Source organism: Dipteris shenzhenensis, chromosome 20 (assembly GCF_047967505.1).
Source record: "Dipteris shenzhenensis isolate YYH24624 ecotype China chromosome 20, Dip_SZ_1.0, whole genome shotgun sequence".
NCBI classification, from domain to species: domain Eukaryota; kingdom Viridiplantae; phylum Streptophyta; class Polypodiopsida; order Gleicheniales; family Dipteridaceae; genus Dipteris; species Dipteris shenzhenensis.
The window spans coordinates 5,003,929-5,030,719 of record NC_141615.1 but is presented as its reverse complement, the minus strand read 5'-3'; the positions used below and the strand labels follow the sequence as shown (position 1 = coordinate 5,030,719).

Sequence of the window (26,791 nt, the reverse complement as noted above, 5' to 3'; positions counted from 1 at the left end):
ATCTATGCCCTTTTTCTGAGCATAGCCTTTAGCAACCAGCCTGGCTTTATATCTGTCAATGGAGCCATCTGGCTTCCGTTTGACTTTAAATACCCATCGTGTGCCAATAGCATGTTTACCCTGTGGTAAGTCCACAACATCCCAAGTCTGATTTTTTGCAATGGACTGCAACTCATCGTGCATGGCATTCATCCAATGCACATTACCTTGTGCCTCTTCAAATGTGGCAGGCTCCTCTTCATCAAGGAGAGTACCTGCATATGCTGATTCCACTGAATTAGCACCTTCCATGTGCCTTGCTGCACTGCGAGTCCTGCCAGGTAACGGAGCATCAAGTTTACTCTCCCGGAGAGTCTGTAACAGCCAGTTTGGGACTGTTTTTGCTGCATGTATGTCTGCAATTTCTTGCTGCACCACTTGTTCCACTGCCTGTGGAGGAGGCATGACATCCTGTGGCGGAATTGAAGCATTTGAAGGTTGCTGTAAATTCGGATTTGGATCAGAAAAATCAGCAGGGGAACCCAAAGCAATGGGTAGCAACCCTTGAAAGACATCTTCTGAAGATGAAGGCATTTGAAAATCAGCCTGAGTGTGAGCTGAATTTTCAGAAAATATCACATCTCTACTTACAATGATTTTGCGTGTAGCAGGATTGTAGAGACGATACCCCTTGCTTTCTGCACTGTATCCAACAAATATGCATTTGATGGCTTTATCTGACAATTTGTGCCTAAATTCAACTGGCACATGTGCATAGGCAAGGCATCCAAAGACTCGGAAGTGATCCACTGAAGGCTTTCTGTCATTCCAGACCTCAAAAGGAGTTTTTGTTTTTAAAGCCTTAGTGGGAGCCCTGTTCAAAATGTAATTGGCACACATCAAACCCTCTAACCAGAATTTATGAGGCATGTGTTTGCTTTTCAGCATACATCTGTCCATCTCCATGAGGGTTCTATTTTTCCTCTCAGCTTTGCCATTTTGCTGAGGGGTCAGCCTGACTGTGAGCTGATGCACAATACCCTTTTGTTTGAGGAAAGCATCAAATTCTGCAGATAGGTATTCCCCACCTCTATCCGTGCGTAATGTCTGTATCTTGAGCCCGGTTTCATTTTCAACCATGGCTGAAAAGTGTTTAAACACTGTGAACACTTCAGATTTCTTTTTCAGCCCATAAACCCAAGTAAAATTGGAGTAGTCATCAATAAATGTGACAAAGTAGAGATGACCACCCAATGACGGAGTCCTCATGGGACCACAGACATCACTGTGTATAAGCTGCAATTTGCGAACAGCTTTAACTGAACCATCCTTCTTGAAGGGAAATCTATGCATTTTACCTAAAATGCACCCTTCACATGCATGTGGAGGAGGTATCTCAAGAGGTGGCAATGCATCAACCATTGAAAATTTCTGAAGTGTCATTAAGCTGTTGTAATGCATGTGGCCATATCTGGCATGCCATAATTCTGCATTTTGCAGGGCAACTGTAGGGGTAGAAATTGCGAAAGCATGAGCTGCTCTTTTCTCAAAAATATCAAGCTGAAAAAGCCCACGCAGCAGAGTACCAGATAACATTAAGGCATAGTTAGCTTCCCTGTCCCGGACAGCACATTTGTCATCCTCAAAGATGACCTGAAATCCCCCTCTGTTAAGAGTGGACACTGAAAGGAGATTTTTGGTTATGCCAGGCACATATAAGACATCAGAAAGTCTGAAAATTGAGCCATCAATTGCAGTGAGCTCAACTTCTCCTGTGCCACGTACTGAATATGAGGAGTTGTTGGCACAAGTGACTTTCTTACCAACAGGAGGTGGATGCAAGGAAGTAAAAAGACACTTCCTCGAAGTGATGTGCTTGGATGCACCGTTGTCAAAATACCATGTGCTCAGTGTTTCATCAACACTGAAAGCAGATGCATCTGTAGAAGAGTCAAAACTGCAAGTCAAAAAAGCATATGTATCATCATTGCAAGAGGCTGTACTATCCCGAGCATCTGGAACAGCCAACCTAGAATCAGAAATGCAAGATAAAAAGGCATAATCTTGACCAACAAAGTTGGCTGCAGCATCCCCACTGTCAGATGCACAAGGGGCTGAATCTGAAACAGCCATTCCTGAGCTGTTTTTCTTTTCCTTTGCAATCCTTTTCCTGCATTCTGCTATGTGATGACCTGGCTTTTTGCAGTAGTGACAAAAACCCTTCTTTTTGGGCTTGCTTGCATCACTTTTAGCCTTTTGTGAAGGCTGTCCTGACCCACTGGAAGGCTGATTTGCTGCTGTCTTTGCCTGTCCCTTTGTTTTTTATTTAAATTTTGAGAGCATGGCTTGTTCACCTGCACGTGAAGCCAAATTTTTCCTGGTCTGCTCTTCCTGAAGCAGAAGTCCTATCAACTCATGAAAAGAAAGAGGATTTGCACCCCCCCTCAATGATAAATTCAGCGAAGTGTGAAAGCTGAGATAAGACTCAGGAAGAGAATTCAGAGTGGTTGTAATCATCTCTGAATCAGGAATAATTTCATCTATGTTTAACAACTGCTCTCTGAGATCCTGTAGCTTAGTGAGGTGGGCTGACATGGAGTCACCCTCCTCCATATGTGTATTGCTCAACTCTCTTTTTAAAAAAGATACCCTGGCATCATTCCGTGCTGCATACATGCTTTCCAAAATATCCCACGCTGCCCTGGAGGTCTTACACGACCGGATATGCGGAATGATTGATCTTTTCACTGAAAGAGAGATGCATGACAAGGCTAAGGCATCCCGTGAATCCCATCTCTTTTGCTCAGGAGTATTGACTGTAGCTGCACCAACAACTTGTCCTGCAGCTGCACCTTGTGCACGACCTCTTCCACCTCCTTGCTGAGGAGGGGTAGCAGGTGCAATATCTGCTGGTCGGATTTCATCCCCATTGACATAATCCCATAAATTGCGAGAAATCAGAATATTACGTACCATGAAACTCCAGAGGGAGTAGTTGGTACCATCCAATTTGTCTTCCTGTGAAAGACCACCGAACTGGAACTCATTCTGATTTTGATGGGCCATATCTGAGAAAGAGATTGAAGCAGATACAAAGCTGAATTCCCTTACTGGGAATAAAATGCACAACTCCCAAAAACACAGCTAAGCACGGGCTGTATATGCAACTTAGATTTCTGCACTTGAGCTGTCAGAAATCTGTCCAAGCATAAAACACTCTCCAAAATTTGCCAAAAGTGTTCCAAACACTCCAAGAAAGGCAGTATGTACTGAATACTCCAAAAAATGCTCTCCAAACACAAAAGCCCCAATTTGTGGCTAGAAATTGCAGCCAGAAAGGGGTAAAAATGCTAAAAGCCCCAAATCTGCAATTTTAATACAAAAGCCCCAAATTTTAGACTATATCTGCAATTTTGCTCTTGATATAGCTCCAAACTTGCCCAATGATTGTAATGTCTGCAATCTACAAAATGCCCCAAATTTACTCCAAAACAATGTACCACACTGTAGTTTTCTGAAGAATGAGCCTGTCAAAGAGCACCCGAGGCTGACAGCGACTGGTGCAGATCTGCAAGGACAGATTGTACGAACTGTACGGTCAGTGTGTACGGCAGTACGGTGGAGTGTACCGATGCTCCTGCGACAGACACGACACCCTGTACGGCGCTGTACAGTCAGTGTATGGAGATGTACGGACGCCTGTACGGAGATGCACGGACGCCTGTACGGAGATGTACGCACGCCTTTTCCGAAACGTACGGATGTGGTACGTCGACTTGTACGGAAGCAGTAAGAAGGCTGTACCGGAGCTGTACGGCAGACGAAATTGTACGGCGAGCACTTGTACGGCGATGTACGCAAATGGCGACACTTGTACGGCGATGTACGCAAATGGCGACACTTTGCGTCAGAATTCCGTACAGTCGTACGGACTGTACGGACAGATTGGAGCAGACTGAAAATTGAGGCTGAGTGTTGGAACTGAAGGGAGCAAGGAGCTCAAAGCTCTTGGACCTGCTCTGATACCAAATGAAGGAGAGGGAGATAGTGAGAGCAAGAGGGAGTGAGAGAGTAGGAAGCTTGGAAGCTGTAGTTGCAATAGAATAGAGTGTAAAGAGTACAACACAAAGTGAGAAGGATAAGGTTTTGTCCTAGTGACAAAACCTTAGTAGTCACTAACCATCGTTAGTGAACTAACTGTAGTTAGGGGGCAAAACCTCTAAAGGAGGGAAAAGTGCCCCTAACTAACTTATTATATTACATTGGTCACTGCTGAATTATATCTATAATTCTAACAGTTATACCAGAAGATGCATGTGAAATTAGAGTCATAGTGACGGAGAAAATGCTACAGAAACTGTGGCAAAACCTAGGGACAAAGATGCAGTTCTACAAACAAGAAGTTAACCCAATGGACAGCTATGGCATGTAGAAATAGCTTGGGGAAGCATATCAATGTTCGAAAGGCATCTAATCTACAAAATGAAGACCAGTTCACATGATCTAGAGGTGGAGAGGAGCAGGTGGGCACGACCCAGGATCCCTTGAGAAGAAAGGACCTACAAAATCTGCCCCAGGGGGGAGGTGGAAATTGAACAGCATATACTTCTGAGATGTAAAGCCTACGCACACATCAGAGAAGGTTATGGAGACAATAGAAACAATTGAAAAAATCTGCTAGAGCAGCCAGCCAAAAGCTTCATAAAAGAGGTTTTTGAACCCCGCAACAAGGTAGTTGGAGTAGCATACAAGCTAGCCCAACAAGTGCTCGCTGCATAACAAGTTTGTATTATTTTCTTTTACTGGATGTAAGGGATCACTGTTAGTTATTAATGATCGCCAGTCCCATAGATTCTGAAGGGTCTCACGCGAGCAATTGGTGGACTTGGGATATACTTCCTCATGCTCCTGAAAAAGACATCATATGGGCTGGATTTAGAGGATCAGTCATCCTGAAATTCAAATTCATCTCTCTCTTCGGACACTCACTTGTGGCATACCATGTCTTGATCAACTGACGTAATTTCTCGACAGCATATCATATCATCTCTCTCTCTCTCTCTCTCTCTCTCTCTCTCTCTCTCTCTCTCTCTCTCTCTCGCTCACTCGCTCGCTCGATCGCTCGAACGCTGTCTTTCTTGTTCGCTTTCTCTTTGCATTTCTCTGTTTTGTTTCTTCTTTTTTGCTATCAAAGTTTTTGTTGTTTGGTTGGGATTTCAAAGCTTAGTAAGAACTAGGTTTACCCAAGAGATTCTGGAATCTTTCAAAACCCAGATGGCAGCGTGCTTGGGTACTAATGAGAACATAAGTGTACCTTTGCTTACTAAGAAACTTTTATTTATATTTCACTTTTTTTAAAACATTTTTTTTAAAAATTTTAATAATTTTGTCTGAAGTCACTTACAAATTTCTTTCTTTCCTTTGTCCTTTTGCTTGTGCTATAAAACTTATAATTTGTAATTGGATATATTCTGGCCTTATGAAGGTATATATCATTATTTGCCACTGGATCAGCTCAGACTACGCAGTGTAACCTATTTGGGAATCCTTTTCCCCCTTTAGAGTCCTAAGGTGCCTATTGCACTTGAAACTTCAGATTTATGAACCTTAGACTCTCTTCCCTTAAATTATCAGCAGCAGTTTGAAGACCCTAAACTCTATCCCTTTATAGCATGCCATTTGGATAAAGTTTTTCTACCAATCCATCCCAGTCTTTAGCTTTGACAGGCATCAAATACAGATGAAAAGAGTTATGCATCCAGTTTAACTTCGTGCGGGCTGAGGTGTTCATGGCTGATGAGTCTGACTGGTTTAATAGGACCCTTTTCTTTGGCATCCATGCTCCGCTGCGAAGTCTGCCTTGATTCCATTCCCATATTGGGAAGGGACCCCACTACTCATCTTAGTTAGAGCTCATGTACACATTGACTACGGAGATGTGTCATTTCTTTACAAAGAGATCCACCTGAGAGTAATAGTGCCTGGTCCCTTTTCACTTTCTTGATATGTTTTCTTTGTTTTGACAATTTTCATCAACCTCAAGTATCCACCTATGAACCTACTAGCTGCAGGCTTCTCTTTTGCAAGATGAATCTACGAGCTGCATGCAAGTAGCATACAGTGCATGGCGTTCAATATTGAACATTGAAGCGAACATCATCTTGTAATGTTCCCAACCTGCCCTGTGCTTTGTGTTAGTTCTGTGGCCCATCAGCCTGGCGGTTCTTTGTCCTACAAACCAGCACCATCATGTTTATATTAGTTCAGGTTATGATGCTAGGGCATAAAATATGCATCGCCCTAAGTTTTTTGTGGACACAAGGATAATGTTTGACCACCAAATGAGGTTGACAAATACCATATGTGACTGGCCAAGTAAATTTGGCATTCATTATTCATCCCTTCTTTGAGGTGATGGATTGCAGGTGCTAGCATAGGTTTGAATACTTGCATTCATCTAGCAAGGTAAACACTCTCATGTGACATATAGATGCCTATATTGTTGTACTATGTACTACTGGTGTGGGATAGAATGATCAAACAGGGCTCCTTGAATTAGGAAATCTGAAGATTTGGGTTTTTGCTTTTGACAGGCAATGTGGCAGATCTCATACCTTCCCTGCCAGGGTTGACCCGTTACAAGAAAGATACAGTGGTTAAAGCATTCTCAAAAAAAAAGCTGATGGAAAGTAAGGTTCTGGATGAAAAACGTATGAGTGAAATCAACCTTCTGACTACATCCAGGATGTGTGTTTGCCTAAACACACTATACGTAAGCTTTCCTCTTCAAAAAATCAATTTCTGTCAGAAACAAATGGACCGATGCAATGCATTTGCTTTGAGTTTTCAGCTCTACTATGCGCATGTTTATATGTTGTACTGTTACTTTCATTTATGCAAATATGCACGTTCATTCTTTTGACTTCAGCATGTGCTGGAAATAGTTCTGGCTTAAGCTATAATATCTGACAACTTATCATAATTGTTGTCCTGATATTAGTGGAGGTAGTTAGAGACCAGTGGCTTTAAGAGTAGATTTTAGCGCTGTATTTCATGAAACTAGGCACTTTTTGAGAGTGTTCATATGTTGTCCTGAAATTTTTGTTCATGCAAATAGGCGTGTTTATCCTTTTGACTTCAGCATGTGCTTGAAATAGTGCTAGCTTAAAACTATAATGTCTGGCAAATTCTTATAGTTTTTGTCCTGATGTTAGTGAAGTTTGGACGAGAAAAGTGGCTTTAACTGTAACTTTTAGCATGTGTTTCATGACAATACATGTTACAGACATTGGAAAAATTGCATGTGGCAAATGAAACACCTTCATGACGCAGCTCGCACATTGGATAACTGAAAAAACAGAAGAAATAGTGGTGCTTTTCCATGGCACATTGCCTGGTTTTGCAATGTGATGAATAATTTAGCAGTTAGCATTTGTGTTGGCAATTCGTCTTTGTAGCAATTTTTTGAAAGCCAGGTTTCGCTGGGTTCTGGGTTGGTGTTGTGTGTGTGGATGTCACACTTATTGCACGTTAATATTTTGCCATGCTGTGGATCTCATGCTACAACAGGAATTGGTGTACATTATCGATTGTATTTAAATACTTAGTTAATGTAAGTAGAGGCAAGATGTACGACTATCTGTGTAATGGCCTTAATTCAAGTAAATCCAAAGCCATAGGAGACAACAAAAGACAACCAACTTGATTGCAGATTAATAATCTGCTGATCTAAATAATCCATGACATCCGTTTGGCAGCAGGGTTTGGAGTTTTGGTTAGAGTCATCAGATTCGTATGGGTGAAGCGAAGGAGTCTAATTCACTTAAGAAATGCAATGATGAGTCTATTAAAAATACAGATAATTATGCTAAAATTTTGAAGCAAACAGAATTGTAATTGATGTGCATTAATGTGACGATAATTTGTTTTCCTCACAAAAAAGAATAATAAATTGGCTTACTTTTCCCTTAGTCTTGCAAATAGAGACTTCTCTGCAGTACGTTTCACTTCAGAATCACGCACTGTTAGTAGACGTCTCTAGAAGAGAATGTATGAACAGCTTTGACACCGCATGTGAAAATCTGAAAAGGGGTTCAGTTTGGGTTGCAATGGGCTAGCAAGACATAGAACTCTGATATTTGAACTATTCAAACCTACAAGGCTTTCTTTTACATTCACTATTGTGTGCATGCTTCTTTCAAAGTAGAAAAGCCTATCTTGAGTCTACAGGTATTGATTATTTTCTTATCAATGGACACGCACTCCTCTTTAAAAAATTTGGTCAAAATTGCTACAGCTTATTGATGCAGATTTTTCTATGCTCAGCAGAGCATTTGGCCAACTAGCTTCCTTCTCAATTCTTGTTCTTAAAATGTTTATGGTCAAGTGTCAGTGTAAGTAATCATGACTACGTTGGCTGCTGCCTTTCTCATATGGTTAGGTGTCATTGCAAGGAGTCATGACTACTTTGGCTGCTTCCTTTCTCGTATGCTGGCATTACTGGTTGTGTCCCCTCATTAGCCACAGAAGTGATTGAAGTCCAGTATGTTTGTCTGTGTACAAGTGCTTATTAGACTCAGGTCAAGATACTATTATGTCTGTGACATGTCCTGCTACTTTTTGATGCCAATGAGGTAAGTAGAAATTCCACAACTCATAGTCCATGATTTTCTTTTAGATAATCTTTACATCACAATTCACAATAGGTGATTCTTTGTTTCAACAAATTATAGTAATCCCCAAGGGCACTAATTGTGCTATGTTTTTAGCAAACTTTATATTTTCACTTATGAATTTGAGTTTATGCAACTTCTTATTTCTATCAATACTTGTACTAGATGTTCCTACTTTCAAGAGTTTCTATTCTATTCTATATGGACGCTAATACCATACCAGCCACGTGGCAGGTATGAGGAGGTCCGAGGAAGCATTCTAGAGGTTCGGAAGAGGAGGGAGGTTCGGAGGGAGAGGAGAAAGCTGGAAGAGACCACGTGGCAACGTGAGGGCAGACTGGAGGGCAGGATGGGCGAGGAGAGAACACATGGCGACGACAAAGGTAGACATACGTGCAGACACGCAATGGCAGACATTGCTGAATGAACATGTGGCAACTGCAGAGGAGTTGCGGTAGAAAGGTGGGTGCCATCGCGCCGTTGCTTGCCATGTGTCCTGGTCGCACCAGTCTCACAATATGCTCGCCACGTGTCCTGGTCGCGCTATCACGCGACTAGTAATGCAGCCCATACTGATGTGATGCAATCGCAGCAGACTGATTGAGGGTCCCCGTGACGAGGCAGCAAGCAGACTGGCAATGCGTGGGTAGACTAGCTGGCGTGCCACGTGGCAGCTTCACTTGACTCGATGGGGTAGTGGACATGTGCCGGTGACCCTCGACTTCAGTGGGAGTAAATGCCTAGCGGCGGGAGGCACGGTAGACAACCAGAGGCATAGGTTGAACGCGGCGCAGCTAACGTGGCACAAGAGGAAGAGTCTGATGGCACGATCGCCGCAGCTAGCACTTGGCAGCCACCGGCAGTTTGCTAACAACCAGACTGCAGTGGGTCAGGACTCAGCGCAGTCAGGGACAGACCTGCAGGGGGACAGAGCTTCAGGGACATGTGGTGGAAAACAACACACAAGGCTTTATACAGGCAGTGAATCATCGAGCGCGGTGCACGATAAATCAGTGACAACGGCATGTGCGACACGAGGCCATGTCAACGTCAGTTAGGTGGTAGACAACGCGGGCCCAATCAGCACACACGGCCAAGTAGAGAGAGAGAGAGAGAGAGAGAGAGAGAGAGAGAGAAGAAAGAAAGAAGAAGAAAGAAAGTGTATTATTGTCCACTAAAGGCCAAAATGGGCCCATGGGACATCAAGAACTCTGCGTACAAGATAGCACAAAATCAACGTGCCACAAAGAAGAGGCATCGTCGAATATCATCTAAGTGCTACGCAATACAATACAAGTGAAAGTACATAATGTCAAATCTGAGCCTAAAAACAAAGTAAACTAGATGCAAGGAAACCGCCCCTGGGTGCAAAATGGGGGGATGAGTACAATATGCCAATGCAAAGATACAAGTCCAGGTGTCACGGAGTCTGAGAACCAAAACAATACTGGAAATCCTGTCCATCGACTCTGCCTCCTGCTATGAGAGTACAAATCTGAGCAAAGGTGAGGTGAGCGGCTGGTGGGGCGAGATCTCCGTGAGTAAGTCTCCTCCGAAAAGCTGCCATCATCCTGGATCGTCTGGAGATGAAGTGACGAGTACGTCCCCTATGTAACAAGATCCTGCGGCGTCTACAAACCATCTCATATGTACATCCACAGGGTGGAGGCATGTGTCCTGTGTGAGCTCTGACCTCCTCGTGCTCCTCCTGGTCTCTGTCCTCTGGTATAGCGTGTGCCTGAGCTCTATCAGGCTGGGCTCTATCACGCTCCGGTATGTGCTGATGGTCTCTGAGGTAGTCTCGTCGAAGCCTTTCCTGTAACAGTTTTCTGTTTGCAAATAGAGAAACCTTGACTTGTTTACCTTAGGGTGGCCTCCCTGACATAAAGAGCTAGGCAATGCTGATCCTCGTAGTCCATCACTCGTGAGAGAGGTCCAAAGCCATCCGTGAAGAGACAGTGGAATCTACCTCTGAGCTCATAATATAGTGGGCATCTGCAAATGAAGTGCTCCTCTGACTCCACCTCTCCCATGGTGCAACAAGGGCAGATCCTGGTCTCTCGGCCTGGTCGCCGTCCATCCTCCATGCGTCGCATCCTACCAGCCTCTATCTCGAGCTGATGCGAAGAGACTCTAAGCTGGCCAAGGGCAATCCTCAGTGAGTGGGACATGTGGATACCTGTATAGCCTGGTGGAATGACAAATCCATCCTCTGAGATCCGAAGGAAGTGGTCACGATATGTGGCCATCTTCGTCGGAAGCTGCGTGGGATAAATCCAAGTGCGATACGTATGAAGCTGCAGCAAGTCTGCTCTCGTGACCTGGCTAAGCTCGTGGCGAGTCAACTCGAGATGAGGGGCATCTATGCTGTATCGGAAGGGAGGCAGTCTATCCATGTCTAGTCCAAGAGATGTGAGCCACCTAGTGAGTCTGAAGTACCAGCAGTATCGGGCCCCAGATCGTGCCAACTCCATAGAAGATGCAAGTGCTAACCATGGCAACCGAGCTCTGCCTGCTGCTGAGTCTCCAAATTCCCTAACCCTATGCAAATACATGACCGATTGAAACGCTGCATCCAATGCAAGGGGAGTAGCTCCAAACTCTGCTAGCATGATCTCGTGCGGAAGAGTAGTAGTAAGAAGTTTAATGTATTAACGTCCACGAGGGGCCAAAAATGACCCATGGGACCATCTCTATACAATGTAAAGAAAGTCTCCTAAAAAAGAGGGGTCAGGAATCCATGAGTTCTTGACGACATGTAAAAAGACGGGTGACAAAAGATTCCAACGTTGCCGCAGAGGCAGTAGGGAGAACTGATGTCAACTGAGCAGAGTCCTCCAGTATCTGCTGGTAGTCCTCCCTGATATGTGCATATCGAGGGCACTGTAAAGCTACATGGAGAGAGAGAGAGAGAAGTAGAAGTAGAATTTATTAGCATCCTCGAGGGGCCAAAAATGACCCATGGGACCCGTCTCGATACAATGTAAAAAGAGTCTCCTCAAGGAGAGGGGTCAGGAGTCCATGAGTTCCTGACGACAGGTAAAAAGACGAGTGACAAAAGATCCCAATGCTGCCGGAGAGGCAGTGGAGAGAATTGATGTCAACTGAGCGGAGTTCCCCAGTATCTGCTGGTAGTCCTCCCTGATATGTGCATATCGGGGGCACTGTAGAGCTACATGTGCCTCCGTGTCAACTGTCTGCATGTCACAAAGGGTACAGACTCTAGCATGTCTAGGTTGGTGTATCCAAGCTCCCTGCTCAATGGCAAATGTGTGAGATCTGGTACGGAACCTGGCCATGTTTCTGCGATATAGAAGGGGGATAGGTGTGCTAATATAAGATTGAGCATGAGTCTCTACGGACATGTATGTAGACCAACATGTGGGATTTATGTTGTCTTGGTAATATTCCAGCTTTACCCTCTTTTCACTTGTCAACCAGTGATTCCGCAAAGTGCTCAGTAAAGATAGTTGAAACTCTTGCATGTTGACCTTTTCAGGCGGCATGATCAAATATGCTTCCACTTTCCATTTGCTGAACCATTTTCTTATGTCGGTTGCCCATCCTGTGCAGATGACCTTACTTTTGTAGTTCTTTTGAAGCTTTGTGCTGGCATTCCATGCTTTATGAGGCAGCCTATGAGGTTGCATTTGCTGCACCTCTATTAGGTATTGCATAACTCTGATCAATGCATGAAATTCAATCGGTCTCCTTCCCGTTTCCAACAGAAGTATTGAGTATGGAGTAGTTGTTGAAAATGGGGAGAGGGTGAGAGACACATGATTGGAGACAAGAGCTGAGGCACGAACTGATGTTGATTGATTGATTGATTACAGCAAGTACATAGCCTCTTTTATAGGCTGGGCAAGCCTTATCTTCCCACACAGACATCTCATAGATGAGGTCACACACAAGAGAATCTAGATCCTATAATCTAGGGGAGGAATCACACCTACCACATGAGGTGGCACAAGTGGCCTCAAGACTCTTCACACTCATACAATTGTAGGACACTCCTAGGACTCTAGGACCACACACACTAGGACCACACACACTAGGACTCCGATTCCAACAAACCCCCCTTTGGAGCTAGGGTGAGAATCTATGACATCTTCCAGACTATGCATCCCAGACAATCTCATAGGCTAACAGCTGAGCATAATTCAGAGGTTGAACCAAGCACTCTCATGGCTTAGGTGTCAACGTGATCAGAGACTTAAATTTGAGCATGGATGCATGACCAACTCATAGGCCTAGGGAGTACACCAACATCCTGGAACTCGGCCAGGCCTGATAAAGGAAAGACATAACAACCCCCCTGTCTCATAACTGGGTACATGGAAATAAGTGGAGCCTTTTATAGGACAAGGCACACAAAATGACAAATTATTACATCATTTTAGGGGGACTACCCAAGGCAGAGTACCTAACACACATGACTCTAGAAAGCCCACTCTTCATCTATCACCTCATGGAGGGATAGACCAGAAACAGCAGCAGTGTAGGCTTGTTCCTCAGGTCCAGAAGGTGTAGCTTCGTCGTCTTCGTCCTCGCTCTGCTCCGCAACCACATTGGCATGTTCTTTGGCTTGTACCTTCGCCGTCTTCTTGAAGCAACGATCCTCTTTATGGCCAAGTTTCTGACAGTAATTACATTTAAGAGGTTTTCCTTTCTTCTTGGGCTTATTCTTGAGAAAGAATGCTTTGCCAGATTTGAAGGAAGATTCTGCTTTCTCTGTAAGCCTACGGTCCTCATCAATGAGATGAGCTACCATATCCTTAAAGCTCATATTGCGGCTGACTCTTAGGACAGCAAGGATCTCATTGTACTTGGAAATGTCTTCAATACTTGAGAGAAGTACAGCAACTTGATCATCATCTTCAACAATGGCTCGGATGGCAGATAATTGTTGGAGAATTGACCCAAGATTGCTCAAGTGTTCATTGAGGGTTTCAGTTTCCTTCATCTTGAGCTTGAAGAGTTTTTGTTTGAGAAATACTTTGGAATTATTGATCTTATTTCCAAACAAATTCTCTAATTTTTCCCAAACGTCATTTGCAGTCTTATCAAAATCCACATGGTGGATAAGGTTGTCAGCTAAAGCTAGGCCAATGATAGCCATTGCTTTATCATTTTGGTTCTTCCACCAACTGATTCTAGCATCATCACTTCGGGGTTTTGGCTCCTTGCCATTGGTGATATTCCATGTCCCTACTCGCATAAGAAGAAGCCGGAGTTTCGTCTGCCAAGTTGGGAAATTGCTCCCTGAGAATTTCTCGATGAACGAGGAGTTTTTTATGCTATCCATTGGTGGGAAGGTCTTAGCTGTTATTACAGCCAGTGTCTAAATCCCTGCTTCAATTATGCCAAAGGAAGACACAGGACAGAAAAGCCCTAAATTTTTGGGTTAGGGTTGCTGCAAAATTAGGGTTTGCAGAAAATTGGGGCTTTTCAAAATTTCCTAGAGCATAGTGTTCTAGCAATACTAGGGAAGCTTCAGACCATAAAAGCCCCAACAAATTCACCCAAAATGAGGCAAAATTCTTGAAAAGCGCAATTTTTGAGCTTAGAAATGGGCTGGAACAAGCCGCTCTTCTAATCGGTCTGAATCCCCTCCAAATGTGGCGGCGATTTTGACACGGGCAGCAAGATAGTGCAGCATACCTCGGAGTTCACAGCAGGGCAGTCAAGCTGAGCAAAAGGCGGAACAGTTTGCTGAAGCATGGGCAACACAGATCAGCACGGAAGCATGAACTGCAAACCAGAAGAGCTGCGACGTGCGAGTCAATGGCCACGGCCCTCACAAGGTCGTCAGTCGCATGAGAGCAGGCAGAATATCTCAGACGGACTGTTTGCAGAAGATAGTGCACATTAAGGCTGGCTGTACGGACAGTAGGCCTGTTTGTACGGCGCAACAGTCCGTACAGTCCGTACGGCTGTACGGCCTGTTTGCTGGTCAATGGAGAGGCATAGGTCCGAGCTGATACGGGCTCTTGTACACTGATGCTGAGGCTAAAGAGCAGGAGCTCATGTGGAGAGACAAACGAAGAAGAGGGAGTGCTTCGAGGAAGGAGAGGAGAAGAGAGTGGAACTAGAGTGGCTCAGCAAAGGAGAGAGGTAGCGGGTAGGATTACGAGGTAGGGCAGCAAAGGCGGGTAGAAGAGCGAACAGAGGAGTGGGTAGAAGATCCGCAGGATGGCGGGTTTGTTTGCTGCTTGCTGCGGGCTCAATGGCGACTGTTGCAGGAGCAGCAGCGTGGGCAGAGAGGTGCAGCGTAGAGCAGCAGTTGTGTGGGCAGGAGCTGCAGCATGGGCAAGAGCTGGAGCAGCAGCGTGGGCAGCTTCGGGTCCGCAAGAGCTCAGTCAGGGAAGACCTGCTCTGATACCAACTGTTGAAAATGGGGAGAGGGTGAGAGACACATGATTGGAGACAAGAGCTGAGGCACGAACTGATGTTGATTGATTGATTGATTACAGCAAGTACATAGCCTCTTTTATAGGCTGGGCAAGCCTTATCTTCCCACACAGACACGTCATAGATGAGGTCACACACAAGAGAATCTAGATTCTATAATCTAGGGGAGGAATCACACCTACCACATGAGGTGGCACAAGTGGCCTCAAGACTCTTCACACTCACACAACTGTAGGACACTCCTAGGACTCTAGGACCACACACACTAGGACCACACACACTAGGACTCTCCTTCCAACAGTAGTGGGTTTGACACCAAGGTGTCTCCTTAGGAAAGCTTTTTGCATTTTCTCAATATCATTCCATGTAGAGGCTGAAATGTTGCCTCCCCATACTTCCACTCCATATAATACTGTCTGCACTACATATGCATCAAACAATATATTTTGTTTGTTGCCTTTGCATACCCAGGGTTGGCAAAGGTTGCTATGGCCGGGGGAAATTGTTCTGCCAACTCAATTGATACGTCATCTTGGATATCCTTTAGGTTGGAGCATTACCCTTCGCCAATAGATTGACTGGGTGCTTGCTAAATTGAAGAAAAAACTGCAATATTGGAAATTGGCTACTTGGCCGTTGCATGTTAGACTTTGCGTTGTTCAGTCTATTTTGGTGGCTTATATTCAGATCTATCTGCCATTGGTTCTTTTCACTAAGAAGGATTTGTCTTCCTTCATGTCCACCATTATAGAAATTTTCTGGCGATCAAAGCATGGCAAGAAAAGCTTGCGGATTCTTCCAGTACAGAGACTGTGCTCGCTCATATTGCAAGGAGGGCTGAATATTCTTAATATACATTTGCACATTTTAGCTCAAAAAGGCAAGATGGTGCTTCAGTTTCTTCAAGATGATCAGCCTTGGGAGGCTAGGATGCGTTCCTTATTGGTTCACATTACTACTCTTGCATTTGGTTTTTGGCAACCCACACAGTGGGATTTTCTTCTGGGCTGTATTGAAGGCAAAATCAAAGGTTGTCATATGGTCTCTTAGATGTTTTCTGATTGGAAGCATATTCTTTCACACTTGGCATGGAATGGAAGAGACTCTTTACAGGGTAACTCTTTGCGAGTGGTGAGCATCCATTGGTCGCGGGCTTTCTCTACTCTGTTGGCTTTGCTGAGCCTCGACGCTCTTACTCTCTTAATTCAAAAGGGATTGCAGTTGTTGCAGATGTTATCAATGATGATGGCATTATTTTATCTTTCCCTTTGGCTGCTGCAAAATATGGTTTGGGCATGCACTATTGTCCAATATGGCAGGTAATTTCAAGTTTCACATATTCAGTTGTTGCAGATGTTATTAATGATGATGGCATTATTTTATCTTTCCCTTTGGCTGCTGCAAAATATGGTTTTGGCATGCACTATTGTCCAATATGGCAAGTAATTTCGAGTTTCACATATAGTTTGGAAGCATATTCTTTCACACTTGGCATGGAATGGAAGAGACTCTTTACAGGGTAACTCTTTGCAAGCGGTGAGCATCCATTGGTCACGGGCTTTCTCTACTCCGTTGGCTTTGCAAGAGCCTCGACGCTCTTACTTTCTTAATTCAAAAGGGGTTGCAGTTGTTGCAGATGTTATCAATGATGATGGCATTATTTTATCTTTCCCTTTGGCTGCTGCAAAATATGGTTTGGGTATGCAACCATTTCAGCCAGTACCGCCAATAGAGTTTCGAGACAGCTTCAGGATTGGACTCTTCTTCCTTTATATTCTTCTATTCATCCTTTGAAGTTGTCTCATATCACAGTCTCTTCTCTATATAAAGTTTTGTTGTTACCACCTTGGGTGTCAGACAGAGCTGATCAGATTTGGGCATTGCATCGTCCACTCAAATGGTGGAGAAAGAGATTAAAGCAGATTTAGCACTCTAAGACCCCTTTACGCCAACAGGTCTTTTTATGGAATGTTCGGCTAGGTGTTGTACCGTCAGGACAACTTTTATCTTGCAGACGTATTGCTTCTGCTATCTGTCGTCGGTGTTTAGCTCCCCGGGAATCTATATCTCATATCTTTTGGAATTGCTCTGAGACACATGATTTCTTGGGTATTCTTAGCGACAGATTGAGATTGAGATTGAGATTGAGATTCTCTCATACTGTTTTTGGAAAGCATTTTTTGTTGTTTGGGGTATATCCCAAACGGCCAGATTTTGCTTTGTTCTTTACCTTCGTTCGCTACCGGGTAGTCTGGACTCTTTGGAAAGCTAGAAATCACAGAGTCTTTGGTGATCCAGTATTTTCTACTTTTGTCTTTTTCCGTCGTTCCTTGCAACAGTCGCTCTTCCATTGTTTGCAAACTCACTGCATAGATCAGGATGTATATTTGTCCTACATGGACATCTTTGCTTGACGTACTATTTCGGCTTACCAGTTTTTTTCTGGCTAGCTATATTGTAATATAAAGCAATCAAAGATTTCACCCAAAAAAAATGTATACATAGAAGGATGGACACTGGTTGGGGGAAGTACTACCAGCTTGAGAATGATTGCACGCACACCGACACTAGGAACTGAAAAATTCGAGAAATTAATATGTAGGCCAGCAGCCAGTCCATACAAAGAGAGCTTTGCATTTGTGAAGCAAGATCACTTGGAGTATTTTTTGGCATCAAGAAAGAATCATCTGCATAAGCCTGAGCAACCAATGTGCGACTTGCAGGAATTTCCAGCCCATGTAATGTGCGACATTGCTTGAGCACAATGTTTTGTAAAACTAAATCGCGAGCTTGCATGTTCAAACTTTGGGATATTATTTTGCATAGCTACATTCACTTGGCATACTCAGCAGTACACAAAAGGTGCTGAGTTGACCCTGTTTCATGCATGAAAATATGTGCAACAAGGAGGTGACCCAGTAGTCTACTATTTGTTATTTCTATGATGAATTACTTTGACGATGCCTTACTACAGAGCAATTGAAATTTCTCGCAAATACTCTGCTATGTGTGACGTTCCTCTAGATCGAACCAAGAACCCCCAACAAGTTCAAATTCGGCCACCTCTGTAAGAAATTGTAGAAGGCAAATGGTAGTGGAGGATGAGGAGGCCAAGCAGTGGCATAGCTTTTGTATTTGCTATAGCTAGGATTTCTATGTACTCATCTCCTTATGAGCTCCTTAACCTTTTAATAACAAAGCAAGAATGTGTTCGCTTTTAGATACCGATGAATTGTGCAGGCTTATGGTCACAATTTTATGTAACCTCTTAATAAAGATGGGTCTCCTGGGGATCAGATGCTGCAATTGTGGATCTTATGGGCTTTATGTTCTTCCAGCAAGGAGAGCATGTGTGATTTGCTTAAATTCCAGCAGGGAGAATGTGTGTGATTCACCTCTAAAACTGATTGCTGATATGTTCTAACTTCTATTAGAAAACATGTGGATATGTTAATTTATTAAACATGTGATACAAATTAAGAATGCTAAGTAGTATCTTTTGAGACAAGAATGTTCGTCGGAACGCATGTCCAACTAACGCATGTAATTAAATGGTGATAACCTTTAAATGCTCTTGCAAGTAACTTTTTGAAAGGGGAGAGACCTTACGTGGGGTGGCTTTGAAGAGTGTGTTGCAGTTCAACGTCGGGTAGGGTCCTGATCTAGGCTAGCTGCTACCATTAATAAATCAATGATTTGTCACCTGGAGGAGCTTAAAGCAGCGGCACTATTGAGAGAGATGTGATTAAAGATAGCTCGAAGACTGCTAGAGTTGTTCTTAATGGAGGGCTCGCTCCAACAATTGATTGGCTTGCTAATTCGAAGAGTTTGCAGGAGATAGACTGAAGCTTTGTGCTGGCATTCCATGCTTTATGAGGCAGCCTATCAGGTTGCATTTGCTGCACCTCTATTAAGTATTGCATAACTCTTATCAATGCATGAAATTCAATCGGTCTCCTTCTTATTAAGAGAGAGAGAGAGAGAGAGAGAGAGAGTAGTAGTAGAATTTATTAGCGTCCTCGGGGGGCCAAAAGTGACCCATGGGACCCGTCTCAATACAATGTAAAAAGAGTCTCCTCAAGGAGAGGGACCAGGACTCTGTGAGTTCCTGACGACAGGCAAAAAGACGAGTGACAAAAGATCCCAATGCTGCCGGAGAGGCAGTGGAGAGAACTGATGTCAACTGAGCGGAGACCTCCAGTATCTGCTGGTAGTCCTCCCTGATATGTGCATATCGGGGGCAGTGTAGAGCTACATGTGCCTCCGTCTCAACTGTCTGCATGTCACAAAGGGTACAGACTCTAGCATGTCTTCTCAATGGCAAATGTATGAGATCTGGTATGGAACCTGGCGATGTTTCTGCGATATAGAAGGGGGATAGGTGTGCTAATATAAGGCTGAGCATGAGGCTCTACGGACATGTATGTAGACCAACATGTGGGATTTATGTTGTCTTGGTAATATTCCAGCTTTACCCTCTTTTCACTTGTCAACCAGTGATTCCGCAAAGTGCTCAGTAAAGATAGTTGAAACTCTTGCATGTTGACCTTTTCAGGCGGCATGATCAAATATGCTTCCACTTTCCATCTACTGAACCATTTTCTTAAGTCGGTTGCCCATCCTGTGCAGATGACCTTACTTTTGTAGTTCTTTTGAAGCTTTGTGCTGGCATTCCATGCTTTATGAGGCAGCCTATGAGGTATTGCATAACTTTGATCAATGCATGAAATTCAATGGGTCTCCTTCCTGTTTCCAACAGAAGTATTGAGTATGGAGTAGTGGGTTCGACACCAAGGTGTCTCCTTAGGAAAGCTTTTTGCATTTTCTCAATATCATTCCATGTAGAGGCTGAAATGCTGCCTCCCCATACTTCCACTCCATATAATATTGTCTCCACTACATATGGATCAAACAATATATTTCGAATTTTCCAGTTCCTAGTGTCGGTGTGCCTGCAATCATTCTCAAGCTGGTAGTACTTCCCCCAACCAGTGTCCATCCTTCTATGTATACATTGCCACCATCTGTGATCTGCCAGTATATCAACCCCTAAGTATTTGAAGGTGCTGACATACTCAATGATCTGTCCATCAAAGGTGATCTCAGGGGGATGTTCTGGCTGATTGGTACAGACTGCCATCATCTTTGTTTTTCCGACATTTACTTGCAGCCCGCTTTCCCTACAAAAAGTCTTAAGCATTTGTAAAAGTTTGTGCATAGATTCCGGATCGTATGCAAAGAGAACGACATCATCTGCGTATAACAACAATAGCACTGTCCAAAGCCCCAATTGCGGTCCTTGCGATCCTTTTTCTACTGCAAATTCATTGATGAGTTCCTCCAATTGGTCAATGCATATTCCGAACAAGGTAGGCGATAGAGGGCAGCCTTGCTTCACTCCCATATTGCTCTCAAATACATCAGACATACCTTGTGTTTGTTTGAGTCGGCATAATACCTTTTCATAGATGCGAGAGATGCCTACCCTTAAGGCCAAAGGGACTCCTATTTCTTGCATTCTCTTCCATAATCCTCCTCTTGGAACTGTGTCAAATGCTTTCTTGAAATCCACAAAACAACAAAATAGAGTGCGTCCTCTCAGTCTGCATTCATCCATGACGACCCTTAAGGTAATAAGGTGGTCGGCTGTCCTGTGCTCCTTGCGAAAGCCTGCCTGTCTGGTGGCTCTTTTCTGTGCCTCTTCTGCCCATGAGCTGATTTTCATTTCAAGCACTGTACTGAAGAGCTTGGCCAATGTAGAGCTAACCATTATAGTTCTGTAATTTGTGACTGAATTTTAATCTCCACCTTTGTGTAAAGGCTGGACCCAATTTTCTTGCCATTCGTGAGGGAAACCATGGTGCTCGGTCTCCTGTCCATTTCACAAATTCCGCCTGTATCTTCATGTGATCTGATGCTTTGCTATTAGCCATCTTCTTTAGTCCAACTTCAATGTCTTCGAAGGTGAAAGGACTAGTGCATGTGATTGATAGATCCTCCTTCCCCATTTCAGTAGCAAGTGCATGATTGTACAACTTGGTAACATAATTAAGCAGGGTTGCATGTGATATATCCCCTATGACCTGTTTCCGTCTGCCTTTCACTTGTTTCCAGCCCTTTCTTGGATTTTTGATGAAAGTGACCAAATCAGATTTCTCTCTTTCCAAAATATATTTTCTTTTCTTTTTCCTTGTGAGGGCATTGTATGTCTTCTCCAGTTGTTTATGCCTATCTGTATCTAGTATGTATTTCAGTTCTTGGCATAGTTGTTTGCATTCCTCGTCATACCATTTCTTGTGTGGTAGGCCTTTGACTTGTTTCTTTTTTCTTGTAGTTGCTGCCCCAAACATTTGCGTGTGTGTGTGTGCGCGCGCGTAATATAAATGTATATAAATATTTGCGCACGCGCGCACACACACACACACAGATTGTAAGCTATATTTATGTATTTTATTTTATTTCCTATTTCTATTAATATCTTTATATATTTATATAAACACACTTTTTTTTTTTGGGTGAAATGTCTTTGGCATTATATTACAGAGACACTATCCCAAAAAAAGGAAAGTGCCTAAATACATAAAGAGAAGATCTCAATATATGACAACTATACATCATAGTTGGTATATAAACACACACACACAAAATAAAAATTTAAAAAAAAAAATATATATATATATATATATATATATATATATGGAGAGAGAGAGAGAGAGAGAGAGAGAACATAGTGACAGAGAGAGATAGAGAGAGGAGAGGACAGAGTGAGAGAGTAAGAGAGAGAGAGAGAGAGAGAGAGAGAGAGAGAGTGAAGTATAGAGAGAGAGAAAGAGCATAAACTAGATATATATATAATTTATATTTAAATAAAAAATTATGTATATATATTTACTTATTTATTTATTTATATGTACATATATAATATTACATTTTTAATTATATGTACGTATATAATATTTATATATTTATATTTATTTAGATAAGCAAGAGAACATATATATATATATATATATATATATATATATATATATATAGAGAGAGAGAGAGAGAGAAATTATATATATATATATATTTAGAGAGACAGAGAAGTGTATATGCTTAGTTTGGTGGCGGTTGCTGTTACTCTAAACGTTTTATCCAAAATTTTGCGAGGACAACAAACTTGCAGAATGTGTTGCTCAATATTCACAAGTTAAAGTGGGAGTTTCTACCTTTGAATTAGGCAATTATGCTTATGTCAATGTAAGTGGCCAAGCATTCCAGCTTGAATTGATGTTATGGTTGAGATGCATAAAGTGTGGTTGAAATGCTTGAGACGGATCCTGGAGGGTTTGGAAAGCAAACACCTCAAACTCTTTATAACCAGCCTGATGATATGTCAACTATTCCCACATGTTGACATGTCCATCTCCTACATAATGTCTCCTTTTAATACTAGAGGTTGGGAGGGGAGAGAGAGAGAGAGAGAGTGTTTATAAGATATTTATTTATATTTTAATATTTAGTGTTTTGTGTGTGTGTGTGTGTGTGTGTGTGTGTGTGACCCGAGAAACTATTTCCTGTTGAGGCTCTCTGTTTTTTGAGACCCTCATGTAAATCTTGCTGATAATATACCTCTCATGGATTTACCAAAAAAAAAAGTGTGTGAGACCCGATCTCGGCAAAGGGCTTTTTTGGATAAAGGTTGCTCTTTTGAGCAATTCTTTAAAAGTTTGCATTACAAAAGACAGGCTGCCAATATTTGTCAGATCTGGATGCCTCATGGTTCTTGGTCCTCATCTTGATCAAAGCTTGCTGTTTTTTGTGTTCAGCACTTTTCATCTCATTTTGGGCATGTGGACATTCTTTCTCCTCAAGTTGTGTCCGCCCGCCAGCTTCTTTTGCAGCATGTCCATCCCATCCTCTTTGATGCTCAAGCTTTGGAATTCCTTTAACTGAAAGAGAATTGTCAGACGCTGTTAAATCCTATGGCAAATGGAAATCTCTAGGATGGGATGGTCTCACTGTGGAATTTTTTCTTGCCTTCTGGGATATCCTTAAACCTACTTTGCTGCAAATGGTTAATTTTTTCTTGCCTTTTGGGAAAATCAGCAAATGCCTATGTCATGGAAAAAAGGACTTGTCAATCTCCTTCCAAAAAAGCAGCTATGTGATTCGCTCATTGATTGGAGACCAATAACGCTCATGCCAGTCATTATAAGATCATAGCTAAAATGGTTGTTGATTGTATTAAAGGTTATTTGCATGGTGGGCTGCATCCTTTGCAATATGGCTTCGTTCCCCGTAGGCATATCACAGATAATATTGCCAATGCTTACATTGGGATTGAATATGCCAAATACACGCAACCGGATGTTCTGCTCTTACAGGTGGATATTGCAAAAGCTTTTGATACAGTTCAATGGGAATTCATCTCGCAAACAATGCGAGCTTTGGGGTTTGGAACAAAAATGCAGCAGATCATTTACTGGCTTTACAGGGACAGCAATGCAACTTGCATTCTTTTTGGAGATCTCTCTGATGAGTGAACTCTTCGTTGTTCGGTCTGTCAGGGATGTCCCCTTAGTGCTTTATTGCATGCCATTGCTACCCATCCTATGCTGCAATATATTGATCATCTCGTGGCTACAGGCTAATGGTTTGGAATTGGATGCAAATGGCAGCATGGTTGCTTAGGCTTATGCTGATGATTCTTTCTTTATCCCGAAGAATACGCAGAATGATCTTTCTGCTTTGATGCAGGCTCTCTCTGTTTATGGTTTGGCAGCTGGTCTTCATGTAAATTTTCAAAAGTCTACGCTGCTCCCATTGCATTCTAAAGATTGGCATAGTCTTTTGTGGCCAGGGGAAATCTTTCCTCCCACTCAGATTGTTCGTCATCTTGGTTACCCTTTGGGGTGGGGTCTCACTCGTCGTCAACAAATTGATTGGGTAATGGTCAAGCTTTGGAAAAAGCTAGAGTATTGGAAATTGGCAACCTGACCTTTGCATGTTCGGCTTCGGATAGTGTAGTTCATCTTTGTGGCATATATTCAAGCTTGTAATGAAATGATGACAACTGTGTGTCGGGCGTAGCCAAGAGGTTGTACAAGGCTAATGTATGTGTAGGAATGAATGCAAAAAATAGTCAACAAAGGTGATTGTACATGGGTGGCATGTGTATGTGCAAATGTGTGCAACAATCTTGAATCCAAGGAGGAGAATTCTGCCAAGTGTCACCAATTATGATGAACTATCGAATGTCAAGAGACCAAGCTGGTATCAGTGTGTGAATGTGTACAGTGATGATAGAACCAAAGGGGCTAACGCTAATGGGAGCTAATCGGGTAATGCGGCAATGGCTAACTTGGCTTGCTCCTTTCACTGAAAGCGAGTTAATTGATGCTGTTAAATCATGTGGTATGGAAATCTCCTTGTTGGGATGGTCTAATGGTAGAATTTTTCTTGGCTTTTTGGGATCTGCTGAAAATGCCTTTACTCCAAATGATCAATAGTGCTCGGAAAAATTAGTATATGCCAGATTCTTGGAAGAAAGGTTTGGTCAAACTTCTTCCCAAGAAGCCCATTTGTGAATCTTTGGCTGATTGACGGCCTATTACTTTGATGCCGGTGATATACAAGATCATCACCAAAATGGTGGTTAATTTGATTAAAGAATATTTGCATGCTGGTCTGCATCCAGCTCAGTATGGGTTTATTCCACGATGGCATATTATTGATAAAATTGCTAATGCTTATGTTGGGATTGAATATGCCAAGTACACAGAACAAGATGTTCTTATTTTGCAGGTGGATATTGCAAAGGCATTTGACACCATTCAATAGGATTTTATAGCTTAGACTATGCAGGCTTTGGGATTTGGTCAGAAATTGCAGCATGTCATCTTCTGTCTTTATCAGGATAGCAAGGCTGCATGCATTTTCTCTGGAGACATATCAAAGCCCTGGACGCTTCGTTGTTTAGTTCGGCAAGGTTGTCCTCTCAGTGCTATTTTATATGCTATAGCCATGCATCCAATGCTTTGATATATTGATGATTTGGTGGCGACGAATATACTACATGGTCTCGAAATTCCTGCAAATCGCTCATTGGTTGCTCAGGCTTATGCGGATTATTCATTCCTCATGCCAAAAAACACACAAAGGGACCTTTCTTTGCTTATGCAGGCTCTCTCTTTGTATGGACTGGTTGTTGGCCTTCACATTAATTTTCAGAAATCCCGTCTGTTGTCTTTGCCCTCTCAAGATTAGCACAGACTACTCTGGCCAGGGGAAATTGTTCCACCAACTCAGTTGATCCGTCATCTGGGATATCCTCTGGGTTGGAGCATTACTCGGCGTCAACAAATCGATTGGGTTCTTGTTAAATTGAAGAAAATATTAGAATATTGAAAGCTGGTTACTTGGCCGTTGCACGTCCGTTTGTTCAATCTATCTTGGTGGCTTATATTCAGTTTTATCTTCCATTGATATTTTTCACTAAGAAGGATCTATCTTCCTTCATGTCCACCATTATGGAGATTTTTTGGCAGTCAAAGCATGGCAAGAAAAGCTTGCGGCTACTTCCAGTACAAAGATTATGCTCATCCAAATTGCATGGAGGGCTGAATATTCTTAATATTCATGTGCATATTCTAGCCCACAAAGGCAAAATGATGCTTCAGTTTCTTCAAGATGATCAGCCTTGGGCTGCTATGATGCGCCATTTTAGAAGTTGTGGATTTCCCTTAATGCTTGTCTTCTCTTCTACCTAAAATTGCAGCTTCCCTCGGTCAGGTGGTATGTCCTCCGCGACCCATTGAAATTCGAATTGCTTCTGTATTTTGTGGGACACATACCTTTCCACTCCAGCTTCATATTCGATTACTGTAAAGAATGTTTCCATGGGGAGTGCCTTTTACAAGCTCAAGTGGGGGCTGTTTGCAGGTGCTTGCTTTGAATGCAAGAAATTTGGGCACATGGCTTCACAATGCCCTTCCCAAGCTCCACGGATGCCAGTGCAAGCTGAAATGGTTCAGCCTTTGAATAAGAATGCAAATGCCTCTTCTGTGGTAAAAAACAAAGGGGTCAAACAGTTTTTCTCTGTTCAAGACAAAGGCAAAGCCCCGACTGTCTCAAATGGTAATCCTTCTCTTCCTGTGTTTTTGTCCTCTCCACCTCAGGGGAAGGACAAAAATTTGACTGATGGATGGCAAACTCCTCGGAAAGTGATCTCCCCCAGGCGACCTTTGCCTTCTCGGACTTGGAGTGGTGCATCCTCTCATGAGAAAACACCTACTAAAAACTCTGGTGTTGGCTTGACCTGGGCTGCTGTGACTGCAAATCGGACCTTGTTTCTTGAATAGGAAGTTGCTGCACTTTTGTCCTCTCCTCAAGCTGATGTTTCATCTCAGGGCAGAGGCCTGGACATTGAGGTGGAAATGCAGACATAGACAGCTTGTTATTTTTTTATTTTTTATTCAAAGAAAGGAACCATTTATTAATGCTTGAAAGATTTTCATACAAGACAGCAGCCCCGAAGGTGTTGAGTATGGAAAAAACCGGAAAAGGCTGAAAAAAAAACCGGCCCGTTTCAGAGAAACCTAGCTCACTGCCTAGGGGATCTCTAGAACTGGGGCTAACAGCCAAGTGGGGGGACTATACAGCCAGCAAATCCCTCGTGGAGTGAAGATGTGGAAAACGCTTGCAGGCCAAGCCTTGCAGAAACGAGCATACCTCTCGATAGT

The 26,791-nt window shown here is 42.9% G+C and overlaps 1 protein-coding gene across 1 annotated transcript in view; it reads left to right on the top strand.

The window, feature by feature from the left end:
- Positions 1-26,791, top strand: part of LOC147889161 (protein unc-13 homolog) — a 224,734-nt gene that overhangs the window by 155,828 nt on the left and 42,115 nt on the right. Inside the window, exon 19 of the mRNA XM_087391455.1 lies at positions 6,573-6,751. Coding sequence (XP_087247581.1) covers positions 6,573-6,751 — 179 coding nt within the window. The remainder of the gene's footprint in view (positions 1-6,572; positions 6,752-26,791) is intronic.